The following is a 15,319-nucleotide window of genomic DNA, read 5'->3' as shown; positions in this document are numbered from 1 at the left end:
GACCGTGTGTTCCTACTTTGGACATACTACCAGTATGAATCAGGATCAACTAGATTGCGTGTACATCTCCGGTACAATCTGTGGTTCCAGTATTGGAATTGTACCCCACTGACATCCTGAAATAAACTTAATATTGTCCTTCTCAACATTGGATGTACCCAATATTTTCTTTTTATCTTTTTTCTTATTCTGACCACCTTCCTAATATCGTGTAGGTCTCCCTTGTGCCTCCAAAACAGTTGTGACTCATCAGAGAATGGACATGGGCCTTCTGAGGGTGTCCTGTTAGTGGGGGGCCTTTGGGTCTTACGGGTTGAGGGGAGGGGCCTCTGTGGATCATCCCACAGATACTTGATCAGTTTGGGATCTAGTGAATTTGGAGGCCAGGTCAACATCTTGTGCTGTTCTTCATGTTTTTTTGAGTTGTTCCTAAAGCGTTTGAGATTGAATCCTGCTGCTGTCATCAAGGAGTGTCATTGCTATGGGGTGGGGGTGCCTGGTCTGGTCTAGGTGGGTGCTACATGTCTAAGGAACATCCACATGAACGAATGCCAAGTTTCCCAGCAGAACATTGAATTGTCACAAGATGGTCAATGTTATTTACCTCACCTAACAGTGGTTTTAATGTTGTGGCTGATCGGTGTATATCTGTGTATAAGGATTTTTATTAAACATCACATATAAGAAATGCGAAGCAGATATTCAGACTCCTTTAAACTCCTGAAACAGCTCCGTTTACACAAAGGGAATATTACAAAAACACATTATTAAGGCCTCACCACTAGCTGACTATTACATTCCTTTTCCTCCTGCCCTTGTTTTGACCTGTTATTGTCATCAGCATCAAACAGCACTCCAGCTTAGAGTGAAAGGAAAAATACCTGGAAACCTGAATAGGAAAGCTTATTACTGGGTGAAAATGTTCTAAATAATCCCCTCCAGAGTTCACAGCCATCACTGACATCAGTCATGATTGAGCTTTGCAGAGTAAAAAAGAAAAACCACTTCTATGCAATAGTGTCATGCTCATCAAACTATAGCAAACACGAAGAAAACTGTAGAGTTTTTTTGATCTCAGGTCACCAACTAATCATAATCAATTATTCATAGCACTTCCATCCATCAGGTCTGCACAAAAGATACCTTGGAGCGAACATATCTGTAGAAAAGCACCTTTGTTTCAGCTTACATCAGAATCTATGCTTCCTAAGAAGAAGGTTCAGACTCTATGGTATAGATGAGAGACCCGCGCTTTTATCTATGCACTGAAGGTAAAAGCTACGCTGCTTTATGTCACCGAGCACACACTGCAAGTAGGGTTATTCACCGCAGCCTTTTATATACAGTAAGGAGTGTGTGCTGAGAGTGGATGCAGAGAAAATAGTGAATAATCCACCTCATATCGTCCTTTGCCAACAAAAAAAACCCCCAGCAGCATCTCAATGCTTGGCTCGGCTGCTGTGATGCATTTGTTGGAACAACAACAACAAAAAAAAATGTACATCAGCATGTGCAGTATTCTGGCTTTGCTGTGCTTTCATTGATTTCATCTTTGTTATTGTTTCCACTGCACGTCCACCTATTTATTTATTTTTCAATTTCACTGTTTTATTGGCTTGTTGTTAAGGAAGCAGCCTGGAAATAACCTTAGAATATTTTCAATTTACATTTACACCTCTGTTTAATTTGATTTGTTTGCTGCATGGACTTCTTCTGCACTTTAATGCGCTGATTGCCATACAGATACTGCTGTAATTGTCTGGTAAAAAAGGCTCCATAAGTCTGAGAGCAAGCAAAGGTTCTCCAAGGACAATAACGTATATATTTCCATCCTGATCTCAGACTCTGTATCTGCACCATACTGTATCTACAGAAATAGCTCAGACATGACATAAAGAACATTAATGGCTGCGGTACATGATCTAATATGAAACTAATCCAGTTTCTTGTAGTGATTTCTTTGGCACTTTGTCACCATCTAGACACTGCATCTAACTCCTGGCTAATTAAACAACAGGCAAAGAGAGAGAGGGAAATGCACATGTAATAAAGCAGCGGTGTCAAGCTCATTTTAGTTGGGGGACACATACAGCCCAATTTGATCTCAAGCGGGCCGGACCAGTAACATAACAGCATAATAACCTAATAAATAACGACAACTTTAGGCTTTTTCCATTTGTTTTAGTGCAAAGAAAAACAAGTAAATAAACTATCCTTTAAAAACAAATTAAATTTCTTAAGAAAAATAAGTGCAATTTGGGCACATTGCAGTCTGCTGTTTAGTCCTGGGTCTCAGTGATGTGTTCTGTCCACTTCTCTTACTGAAACAGTGGACAAATTCGGAATAGCGCTTATTTTCATAACTTTCATAAACTGCAGTCTTCTATGTAATTCATGCCGCGGGCCAGATTAGACCCTCTGGTGGGCCGCTTTTGGCCCATGAGCCGTATATTTGACACCTGTGTCATAAAGGGAGAAGTTAGCCACAAAGACCAAAACTGTTTTTTTGAAGTTGGTACAGCTGAACATTTTAACATGGAAGTTGCTTTTGGGGCCAGCCTCTAGTGGCCATTTGAGGAACTACGTTTTTAGGGACATTAGGCTTCATCCTCGAAACTAGCACGACAAGCAAGACCAGGATGCAGCCCGACACAGGTACACACACAAAAACACTTTAGGAACAACTAAAAAAAAACATGAAGAACAGCACAAGGTGTTGACCTGGCCTCCAAATTCACTAGATCCCAAACTGATCAAGTATCTGTGGGATGATCCACAGAGGCCACTCCACTCAAAGGCCCCCCCACTAACAACATTCTGTTGCCAGACACCACAGGACACCCTCAGAAGACCCATGTCCATTCTTTGATGAATCACAAATGTTTTGGAGGCACAAGGGAGACCTACACAATATTAGGAAGTCTTCATGAGTCTGGCTCGTTCTGTAAAAACGCTTGTTTCTACTTCCTGCTTCACTTTCAACAATGGCGACTGAAACTTTCGCTGGAATTTTGCAGAAGACGAGTGATACAAATGTTTGCATCTCCGAAACTCCTCAGGTAACCTTTCCTCGATGTGCTCCATCTTTATGGATCCAAAACAATCAATTTGAAAATTGTGGAGATGGAGAAGCAGCCGGAAGTAGCTACGGCGTTAGGGTCTGCGCTGTCGCCATATACAGGCCGCCCGACGCAGACACAGAAGCTTAAACCGCCTGTTACTGATCAAGTTCCTGCGTAATCCTTCACTCGTTTAGACTGACTTTATACAAGATGCCAGTTTAAAAGAACTCAAGAAAAGGTTTCAACCGAATGCAGCAGCAGAGGACCTCAAGAAGACTCTGACGGTTAAGGTAACCCCGTGGTCATTTTCTGTATTGTTACTATTCTAGAATAAAGCCTCATCAACATTTTAGATACTCCTCACTCATTTCCATGGCAGACCGCAGGGAGAACAATATGACGGCATGCTGGTGTATTTCTGTTTGGCACACTCTGCACAGAAAGTGCGAGGAGACGCAGAAACTGTTTCATTGAAATGAGGCAGCAGAATGCAAGGTGTTGGTTATTTTGGTGAAGGCGGGATCACAGACGTGCTGAGAATAGACACTCGAGAGCCAAGTTCTGTCAGCGAGCGCATACTCAATCCCTGGGATGAGCCACAGATCCAGGAATAATGCTAATAATATAAATAAACCATTTCAGCTAACACTTTGTAAACGAGGAGTTGTGATTTCTGGTAAAAAATCTCTCCGTGGGGAGTTTAAAGATTAATGTGTGATAATTAGCATCTACAGGTGTGAAAATGTGTAAAACCTCTCCTTCAATTAAACCCTCGCGCAACTGTGTGAAGGAAGCAGGACAAACACGTGATGAATAGGCAGCCTCCGGTTTGAAAAGTGGAGCACTGGGCAGAGCCACGTCGTCTGCGTTGATTAAATCGTGTGCAAACAGAAGTAGGCTGCTGCAGAGTAACCTCGCAGACTTGCACCAGACTGCACAGCTCAGAGCTTTGGCGTTTATTTGCAGACGCACTGGACGCAAACAAGAAAAACTCGGAGACAATTAAAAGCCGACTCTCTGATTGTTCCTTTTCTCCTTTACGCTGGCTGTATTCCCGCGTGTCATGGCCCGTTTCTGTTCTCCGGCAAAAGTTGCGTCTCACTTTTAATTCTTGAAATCTTAGCTATGATGCGACACAGCAGAGTTACAGATGTCGTTTATCATTCGTGTAACGGCCTAAATAACTAGAATAAAAGTTTCTATCGCTTATTCCTATAGACACGGTACTGAAACGAGAAGATGTAAGCGGGAAACATCACAGGAAGCAAGGCATAAACTCTGCACTTTCAATATCTCCACACTCGGTCTTTAAATGCCACGCCATCTGCCTTCGGCTGCGGAACTGTTGCGCCTTATTATATTCACGTCGATAAACTCGACCGCATCATTCAGACGACATTATTTCTCCTGCTCGCTAGAAACTCTCCTCTCACCTTTTAGTGAGCCGTTTTCAAAATGCCACTCTGATTGCCACATCTGTTCAGAAGGTACGAGAGCGGTAATGAGACACGACTTTCAGCGTTTGTCACAACAAAGCTCGGTCTCGTAAGTCGGGGGTTTAGCTCTTCCCTCAAAGGTTTGTGATTCCAAATTATCCCAACAAAAGCGACTCCCTGTCATCCAGTAATATTTTGTGTCTCGCAAGAGTCTTTTCTCCTAACGATAGCGGCACAATGTCTGCATTTAATCTGCATTTATGTGCTTGTAAGCTTTCGTGCAGAGAGTTGAGACATGAGAAGATGCCACACTTATGCTCCAATTTACCGTGGAACAAAGAGGTGCGAACAGTTTGCATTAATCTGTCCACCTTCCAGGCTGCACGCGGGCTTTGCAGTTTAGTGTTTTTAAATGTCTCAAAGACGGCCTGGATGGATTTATTGCTGGGGGCAAAGCACGCCGGCATCTGGTTGATCGCTTCATTCAGCGGAGTGCATTAACTCTTCCTGCAGGGCACAACATCAGCATCTTCCTCCGGGATATTTTATATCTCATCTGTTTCCTTCCATATATTTTTAACATTTGGTTGCTCTTGGCCGAGAAGCCAAATACATTTATTTATTTTTGCATATATCTGTTTAAATCTGTGGAGCATCGGGCCTCCAAAGTGCTCCGTGCATCTGTCAGAATCCAGGATGATGGCTACACGGGACTGGACGGACGCGCTACGGTCACTATGAATTAAAAAAACACACACAGACAAAAGATGAGAAAGAGTTTTGACGTCCAACATTTGGTGACCTCCTTTCTTTCTCATTTCTCTACTGATAGATGCAGTATATTTCAGGGTGACAACACATCATTGCCCAGTTAATGGCTTGAATAATGCTGCATATTGATAATAAACGGACATTCATTAGAGGTTCGACAGCCTACACTACATCTTGCTGTGACATATATAGTTTATTGTTAACTTCTGTCTCTGCTGAAAAAATATTGATAAAAATGCACTAATCAGCCACAACATTATGACCACTGACAGGAGACCACTGTTCACGACCAGAAATTGGCACAACTAGTGTCCGTTAACGGCTAGATAACAGACACTCCTTGATGGCAGCAGCCATCCCCAGCAGGATGCAGCCTGACACAGACACAGACACACACATAAAAACACTTTAGGAACAACTAAAAAAAAACAAAACACGAAGAACAGCACAAGGTGTTGACCTGGCCTCCAAATTCACTACATTTCAGAGGCCCCTCCACTCAAATGCCCCCCCCCACTAACAACATCCTGTTGCCAGACACCACAGGACACCCTCAGAAGGCCCATGTCCATTCTCTGATGAGTCACAACTGTTTTGGAGGCACAAGGAGAGACCTAGACAATATTAGGAAGGTGGTCATTATGTTATGGCTGATCGGTGTAGCAATCAGACTACATTATGCTGAGAACAAGATGCATTAAGAAATATATAAACCGCAAGTCAAGAAAACAAATTCCTTTAGTATTTGTTGCCTTGGAGTAGTACGTCTTAAAACCTCATTACTATAAATTAGGTTGTGTTTCTTTATGTACATCTTTTATTAAACAACCAACTCAGTGTTTGGAGACAAAAAGAAAAAAGAAAGAAAGCTAATTATTTTATTTTTTTAGCATAAAATTTTAAAATGCCAGAAGACAAACACTGCTCACACTTGCTAAGTCATGGAAAGTTGAGCAGGTGAGAGTGGCTAGCTTAGAAGATGAGTTACTGGTATGAAACATTTAGACATTATAGGGTGTTAAAATGTAATTTTACCCCGCTGCACATCTTACAGGTTCATCTAGTTGGTATAGGACGGCTGTGAAAGCACTTCTCTTGCTTATGGAAAAAAAAAAAAGGAGTAGAAGCTATTCGCTCCGGCTGTAATGGATGTTTTCTCTAAGTTTGTTTTCCCTGTCTGCCTTTGTGTCTCCTGGAAGGCACATCTGAGCCGAATATGAGAAAAAAAAACAGCACAACACAATGGTAAAATATATCTCCTCAGATGAGTTAGCTGCCTCTGGACACACGGTCTCTGTCCTCTGCTTTAAACCCCCTGGTCAAACAGCGTTAGGGCATGTGTTGTCGAGTCTGTCTGCATTTAATTCACAGCTTACTGCTTTAATGGCTACAGCCCCTGCTCGATGTTGAACCCAGGGGCCATTCTACCACCTGAGTCAGACTATAATAGCTTGTACCGAGATATACGGCTGCTGTTCAACTGCCTCCTACAGATAAAGCTGGACGGACAGTCAGAAGTGTCTCAGCAGAGGCGAGATGTTCATTTTCTCTACATGTGGCTCGTCGGCCCACCTCTGCCTGCGTGCTACGTGGACACTGTTAGAGACAGATACTGTTCAGAAACACTCACTAAATCCCAGATCATGTCCAAAGAAATCCTCTGTATCCTCGACCCCTGAATACTAATGCATGCCCAAGCAGCAAAGCTACACATTGTCATGCAGGCCCGACTTCTAGGGGGTTTCAACAGAGCACTCCGTGTTATAATATACAGGCATTTGAGCTGAGATGCTATTGTTTGTACTGTGATGAAAAAAAAAAAGAGACAATGCAAAGGCAGAAGGGATTGCAGAGAGGGTGGATTAAAGAGCTGAGAGAAATAAAAGAAGAAAGACACTGAAGACGCACAAGCGACTTTCAATGCATGCATACTATGTGCCAAAGAAGTGTCCTTTAAAGAGAAGCTGTCATATTTCACAAGTGTTAGTATCATGTGCAAACAAGACTAAAGGCAGTTCTATGGTTGTTTGTTGTTTGTGTGGTTCTCCCGTCTAAGCAGAGTGAAGGATTATGGGAATTAAACTGGCGTGCAGCGCTTCAGAGATGGGCCAAGCGGTCCTCCAACAAGTCTCAATCCCAGATTGCTTCAGCATGAAGAGAAAAAACAAACAGATGCATGTATAAGCAGTGACTGAGACCTCTGATGCTGCAGGCATGCAAGTAACAATGCTTTCCAACATCGATTCATGTTAAAGGTTGGTCTCAAACATAGACTGTATATAAATATGGACAAAGCGCCCCCACTTCCTTGCATTGGCCAAACTGATGCTATTTTCCAAGGGATATGGGCGGCGCCGACCACACTTCCACCAGACTCACTCACATTCAGTTAATACTGCGCTCCGCTCTACCTCCACCAGTTACAAGGAAATTTTAGATTATAAATGTTAGTTGTAGAAATGACTAAAACAAAACATATCCAAAAAACTCACACTTCAACATGCGTCAACATTATATTAACTACCTAAAATGACGGAAACCATCCTTGAAAAAATATTATTTGACGTGTATTTTAGTGTTTTAGTTCGGCCCAAGTCCCACCCACTAACATGGAGGGGGTGGAGCTTATGACCTATACTGCAGTCAGCCACCAGGGGGAGCTCTACTTGCTTTGGCTTCACTTTTGAGGAGCAGTTCCGCCGTCCATCTTTATACTGTCTATGGTCTCAAACCATTCCAGAAGTTCTCTGTCCAGTCTTTTCTGTTGCAAAGATCTGACATACATTTGCAAAGTTCTGCCAAGAACCAACAGGAACATGCTAGAACACTGTGTTTGTACAAGAAAAAGCAACAGGCTACAACTTATTTTCAATGGAAGCAACAAACTGAACCCTGTGGTTCAATAATGTGGCAAAGAGTCTCATATGCTGTATTTTATTTCACTAGTTGATATTTAAACAGATGACTCCATGACAACTTGTCTCGGGAACAATCCAACCGTCCATGCTTGGCCCTTTAATAACTTTGTCCTTTGTACTGTGAACTTACCATTAAGAGCACACACAGCCACGCAAAGAACAGAAGTCTCAATGCTAAGAATAGCAGGTGCAAAGAGAGGTGCAAGAGGAAGAAGTTTGCAGGATGACTCAAAATCACACTTCATCTGTGGCATGCAATTCCGCGTAAATAAACCTGAAAGAGATACTTCACAGGGTAAGTGAACGTTTTGACGTGCTGTAGGCCCTGGAGGTTACGAGAGCAGATTTCATCTTCTCAGTGAGTACCTCTTAAATACCTGTATGAAATTTCACGGCAGTCCATCCCATAGTTAGCCAGATGGCATCACGCCAACTGTATAACAGGCTACTGGAAATATGTAATTCAATAATGTGCTGAAGAAAGAAAACGTGCTGAGGAAAGAGTCCGATGCTGAGCTGCTAAATCTAATGATGACGCAGCATTCTTTAAATAATAATGAGAAGGAGTTCTGTTTGATCCTTTTCCTCTGACAAAAGGATGAAAGAACTCAATTAGAAGAATCATGATTCACCACGATTTCTCTTAGAAGTATTGGAGAGCCATAAAGTAATGGGCAGTGTTGCTAATGGCTACTGTTTTTAGCTTGAAAACCCCATCACAATTTTAACGGAACAAAACAAATGTGTGTAATGGAGTAACGGCTGAAAATAAAAACAGACAACACCACGGGGTAATCATTTCACATCCCCGCTGATTCAGTGATTGAATGGACGCATGCGAAATCTATTTGAGCCTAAAAATTATACCATGCTTGAAAGGAAATCACTACTGTGCACAAATGGTGTGTTAAGAAATGATGGTTTTAATATCTGAAGCTATCTGCCGCTTTCAGAGGGAGGCCATCAGAGCGTGCATTCACATCCAAGTGTGGGCTGTCAAAGATGGCCAGGTCTGTTCTTAAAAATCTACTGATACTGGCATTCATTTGGGAACATTTTGTTTTTCTACTTATTTTTCCTCTTGCGGCGTCGTCCAGTAAAGTGTCTGTAAGAGTTTTCAGATATTTATATGTCACGCCAGGGGCGCCACAGCTTCCTGCTTATTTTGAAGTTTATCTCCTTGTGTTGCGAGGCACTGCACGGCTCCATTCATTTTCATTTTGCTTCCTCCTGTGTCTGATTACAAGGTTATGCACTAAGATGGTGGAGGCACAAAACAAAATATCCCTGTAACGGCTGTAAAGTCTGCACATATGACCAATAGAGAAGTTAAAATGAAACAAAAGCCATGTTGAAAACATTATAATGTAACAAAACATCTATGCTCCTCCATATTCATGGCATTACAATCTACTACGCTAATGTAAAGGAATGAATTGTGTGTTAAGATATGGTTAAGTTTAAACTTTTAAACATTTCTGAGGGAGCGCCTTCCAGTTCCATGTAGCCAACCGTGGTGCGCTGCCATGTTTCTACCAACTGGCAACCTCCAGGGCTGGAAACATGAAGCCAACATGGCCACTTGAGGCTGGCTTAAAAAGCAAGTCAGTCCCCAGAGACTATCATGTTAAAATGCCCAACTTCACAGCGGAAACAAACATGTTTACAGCCTGGCTAGGAGAAAACCGATTGGGTCTTACAAGCTAATTTTCCTCATTCGTGACAGCTACACCCTTAACCATGCCGCACAAATGTGCACCAAGAGTCCAAGGCAGCAACTCAAAAGACTTGAAGAAATGTATTTTTTAATTTATTTTCTATTTTCTTCCGCTGTTTATTGAGGTATCATTGAGGTAAAGTTAGTCAAAAAAATCTCCAAAAACAATGTGAGATGTCACAATTAATGATACTTCAAGAGATAAAAACTCTATTAGAGTTAGAGACTTATGCCTTCAAGGTGCAAATGCAACCTCTGGGGCTGAAAAAATGAAGCTAATGCCAAAGATACGTATTGCAGTTCATCAACTGGCCTCTAGAGGCTGCCTCCAAAAGTGAGTCAATCAAACCCATCGACTGTATATATATGGACAAAGCATCGCTACTTCCTTGCACTGGCCGCGATATCAATGACCCGACCAGACTCACTCGCGTTTTAATTAATACTGCGCTCTGCTCTACCTCCACCAGTTACAAAGAAATGTTATACATTTTTATTTATTTTCTAATCATCAGTATTATATTAACTACCTAAAATGACTGAAACCATCCTTGAAAAAAATGTATTTGACGTATATTTTAGTGTTTTAGTTCGGCCCAAGTCCCATCCACTAACATGGAGGGTGCGGAGCTTACGACCTGTACTGCAGTCAACCACCAGGGGGAGCTCTACTTGCTTTGGCTTCACTTTTGAGGAGCAATTCCGCCATCCATCTTTAAATTGTCTACGGTCAAAGACCTACAAGTTAAAAAACATATCCACCTTTAGAGGAGAAATAAATATGTTTACAGTGTAGTACAAAAACAAAAAAAAACACTTTTGGGTGGCAGCTGTTTGAGGGAGAATATTTTTCTGACTCATGTGTTTAAGTGATATTGTGCAAAATTAATGTCAGGGCCGACTTGGGTGACTCATTTTTGAAGTAGCTGGGAGTTAGGTGGAGTCAGGCACTGCCAAGATGGTGACGGCCACTGATTCATCCGTGAGTCATCATCGGGTTCATCCATCTTTATATGCAGTCCGTGGTTTCTAGTGAGTTAGACTAGATCGCTGAATTAAATCCGTCTAATCTGGCTTCAACAGTTCATGTAGACCATGGTTGTAGGTGACATAGACCTGGTTCTCCATCAGTTGGTTGCAGCTTCACTGCTAGATGCTGCTAAATCCTACACACTGTTAACTTCGTAAACAGTTATTTATACATCCAGCTGATAAAAAGTCAGGATAGCATTCAGTTATTTCTCTCTGGCCATCCGTTAGATCCAGTTTTTGGTCTCCAGGGTCTATGTTCATTGGGCAGAAGCTCCATCTACTACTGTTTAGTTGTGAGCAGGTGGTGTACAGTTATATATGGGTATATAAAAAAAAAATATTTGTGTTAGTGCTTTCAGGCTGATGCTAAATTAAGTGGAGATTTGTCTATAGTTGGTGTTACACTATAACACCACCAACCAATTTGAAACAGAGCTCAAGCTTTTTCACTTAGGACTTCAAAACTTTAAAACATTCATTTACAAATGAACGTCCTTTTCGTTAGCTTCCATCAACCGGATGTAGTTCCCACTCCGACCGGTCCTACGTGAAACTAGTGCTTGCAAAAGGTTCCTAGGTACGTATTGAATGTGCACAAACCGGCATTGGAGGAATACGTACGTACGTTATCTCGGCTGCAGTCTGAGTGGAAGTGGCAAACTCTGCGTCAAGGGGTTAAATCTCCACAGAGCTTAAGGGACTCCAGATTTGGGTGTTACAGTAATTCACCCAGCTGTTATAATCAGTCAGTCGCAATCATCAATCAGTCATCGAGCTAACAAGAAATGTTGCTCGGAGGTGGCACTGTAAAATATATATCGGCAGCGGGTTTATCTCTCCACATCACTCCTTCTTCCGTCTTCATTAAATCGAGGAGTGGCCTGTCTGTCTTTATCATTGTCATCTCAACTTTGAGCTCTGGCGCTATAACAAGATCCTCAAGTGTTGACAGACAGGAAACAGCCCTCAGAATAGCACGCGCAAAGACTTCGACAGAATTCATCCATACATCGAGGTCGATTCACATATGGAAAACAACTCAGTAACTTCTCTATTACTAAGAACAGCCACGGCTACAATAATATTCCAAATGTACTCTGTTATCCCCCTGCAGCTTGCAGTTAGGACAGAGCTTTCTACTTTATACGATACTTTCCATCCTCTCTTCTTCAGTCCTCTCCGTTCTGTACAGCTGCTTCCTTGTGTCCCAGTGGAAGGAGATATGAATGGTGATAAGGAGCCATATGGGAGCAGAGCTACGAATCCAGACTAGGGGCAGTAAAGATTTTAGAGGCGCTCTTTTAACTCTGGAAGGAGATATTGCTTGCTGCCTGCGTGTGAAGTGAAGCATCAACACTGTTGCGCTAATAGCCGCAAAATCAGGCTCAGGCCTAAATATTTCGCCCTCGTCCTGACCTGACGGATAAATAAATAAACAAACACGTGAAGCTACTCTGTTCTAATTACGATGTAAGCGGATAACAGTGGGAAAAACAGAAAAGCGCGATTCGTTTTATTGTGTTGCTGTGTAGCCGTAAGTGAAGCCATGTGATATCTTAATACCCATTGTGACATGACGCAACAGATACAGACAAGGGAAATGAAAGGATTGGGGTTTCTTTTTAAAGTTAAAACAACAACTACTGTATTTCAGCACGTTGCATCAGTAAAAGGCACCACTCCGTTTTCAGAGTCTAATCCTAAAAGTGAAGCAGTTGGCGCCTCTCATAGTATAAGAGTTGTCATTTCATCTTAGATCAGATGTGACGTGCAGCATGCACTGAAGAAGTCAGGGAAATATATCTTACAGGGCTGGATGTAGCCGTAAGCTACAGAGGCCTCCATTAGCAAAGTCTCTTCTTAGGATACCAGCTCCTTCTTTGAATGACATTCTCAAGGCTTATAATGAGAGGAAAGGAATCTCTGTCATTTATGTAACTGCAAAACAACAACACGTATGATTCTTTGCAAGAAACTATGTGTACAGCATGATGGGCCGGGGAGGTAGTGCTGTGGGTGCTTTGGCAATGGTTGTGTCAGACCATTACTTTTCATTACTATCCATCAGGCATAACATTATGACCACCTTCCTAATATTGTGTAGGTCTCCCTTGTGCCTCCAAAACAGTTGTGAATCATCAGAGAATGGACATGGGCCTTCTGAGGGTGTCCTGTGGTGTCTGGCAACACAATGTTGTTAGTGGGGGGGCCTTTGAGGGGAGTGGCCTCTGTGCATCATCCCATAGATACTTGATCAGTTTGGGATCTAGTGAATTTGGAGGCCAGGTCAACACCTTGTGCTGTTCTTCATGTTTTTTTTTGAGTTGTTCCTAAAGCGTCCTGCTGGGGATGGCTGCCGCCATCAAGGAGTGGCGTCGCTATGAGGTGGGGGTGCCTGGTCTGGTCTAGGTGGGTGCTACATGTACTACTGAGTAACATCCACACAAACGAATGCCAGGTCCAAAAGTTTCCCAGCAGAACATATTTACAAGATGGTCAATGTTCAATCACTTCTCCTGTCTCTGGTTTTAATGTTGTGGCTGATCGGTGTTCACTTCATTGTTATCGTCAGTTTGAGTCCCTGACTGACTTGGGGAAGATCACTGTAGGAGCCAGGTGTTTGACCCGGACAGGTTTTGACCGCTGAAGAAGCATTTGGCTGCAGGAATTATTATTGGTGGAGTTGTATGAAAACTAAATTGTGGCTTTATAATCATGGTTATAAATAAATGTCAAACCAATGTTACAACATCCATCTTCCATCTGCAGCAAGTTTCTCTGCAGTTTTCTTGGTTACCATGGTGACAAGCCAATGCACTTAATCATACGGCCGCGCAGGAGGTCACATACATAAAATATGGCAGTCACCTTAAGCACATGCATTTAACCAGTGTCAATGACCTCACCTGTCCCGAGGTCGGTGTGCTCCTGCAGCATGTGCTGGCTCTGGTGGACCCATTCGCCGTTGCACTTGAAGAAGATCTGGAGCGCGGGCCGAGCCTGACACCGGAGCTTGATGGGGTTGCTCTTGACGATGTAGGCGTCGACGGGCTCCTCCACGAAGCGGGGCAGTGTTCCGGACTGGCCATGCTGCAGGGATTCACCACGGGGACCTGAAGAAGAAAACGGGAAGAAAATGACGAATCCATCCATTATCTCTCAATCTGTTGGGTGAGAGTCTGTGTTCACAAGGCTAACACAGAGAGACAACCAACCATTTACACTAACACCCACGGCCAGTCCAGAATCAACAATTAACCCAGGCTAACAAGCATGTCTTTGGGGTGTGGGAGGAAGCCGGAGCACCCCTAGAGAGAAGCCACACTGTCACAGGGAGAACATACGAACTCCAGCAGGCCCAAGCCAAAGCATCCCTGCTGTGAGGTGACAGTGCTAACCAGTGCACCACCCGCCTATGCCAGAATAAAATCAAACAAAATGCATGCAGCATGTTATTATATTTTGGAGCATATGTGCACAACAATGCATCACCAGAACATCACATCATCTCCACAGTCCAGTCTGTGCCTTCGTATTAGAGTCTAGTATCTGTGCAGCGCAGCAACGAATCCTCCTGAGCTTCACGGTGTTTAATATTTAAGAGGAGTAATGTGGGCAAGCTGGTTTTGCAAATCTGCAGAATATTTAGGGGGTGGAGGGGGGGTCTTTGTTTAGTTTTTAATTATTGAAGCCATAAGTGTTATTCAGTTGAGGTGAGGGTGAGGTGTGCAAACCCTGAGGTGCTGGCTAGGAATGATCTGAACCGTGCTGCTGCCGGATTCTCAGCAGCGACAGTAGAAGTACAGCTATGTGAGAAAGTAAGAAATCCCATTTTTATGGGAATTTATTGAAGGGGAAATCCTAGCGAAGAGTGTAAAAGAATGATTTCACAGCCGGTGTGTGATTGAGAGGTGACACAACATGTGGCGACACCTTTAAAGAAGAAACTGAATCTACGGACCCATTTTTTTGATCCAAAAGTCTCCTCCATATTGAGCGAGATAAAAGTCCGCTCATGCTGATCAGGCAGATCTACAGCAGTTGCTTAAAATACTACTTTGATCTCAGACGTGTGTGTTCACTAAAGAAGTTAATTCAGTTGAACACGCGTTACGTCCTCTTTGCCGTCCTCTTCCGCCCGTTTGGAGTTGCGCTCCAGTCGGCGCACGTTTCGCCACTTCTGAGGCCCACGAGTGTAATTACGCGCCAACTAATCCCCTAGTTTGCAGGAACCTCTTTCATGCAAGTGTGAAGGGTTTAGTGAGGCAAACTGTCCCGCACACTCCCCCCCCTCCCTCTCCCTGTCCCAACGCCACGTTACTCCACGGTGACGGGTGCACCTCTGTAAACCCCATCAGGATTAGAGAACCCTCTCTCTCTCTT

General features: G+C 43.0%; 1 protein-coding gene across 1 annotated transcript in view; it reads right to left on the bottom strand.

Annotated features, from left to right (window-relative positions):
• Window positions 1-15,319, bottom strand: part of LOC311507901 (netrin receptor UNC5D-like) — a gene marked incomplete at its 5' end in the record, with an annotated part of 75,059 nt that overhangs the window by 58,013 nt on the left and 1,727 nt on the right. The window contains one exon of the mRNA XM_084572445.1: window positions 13,843-14,049. Within this exon, the coding sequence (XP_084428571.1) occupies window positions 13,843-14,049 (207 nt within the window). The remainder of the gene's footprint in view (window positions 1-13,842; window positions 14,050-15,319) is intronic.

This window comes from Chelon labrosus, assembly GCF_963514085.1.
Source record: "Chelon labrosus genome assembly, chromosome: 22".
In the NCBI taxonomy this organism is placed as follows: domain Eukaryota; kingdom Metazoa; phylum Chordata; class Actinopteri; order Mugiliformes; family Mugilidae; genus Chelon; species Chelon labrosus.
The sequence above is the reverse complement of the archived record's forward strand: the minus strand, read 5'-3'. Positions and strand labels throughout refer to the sequence as shown.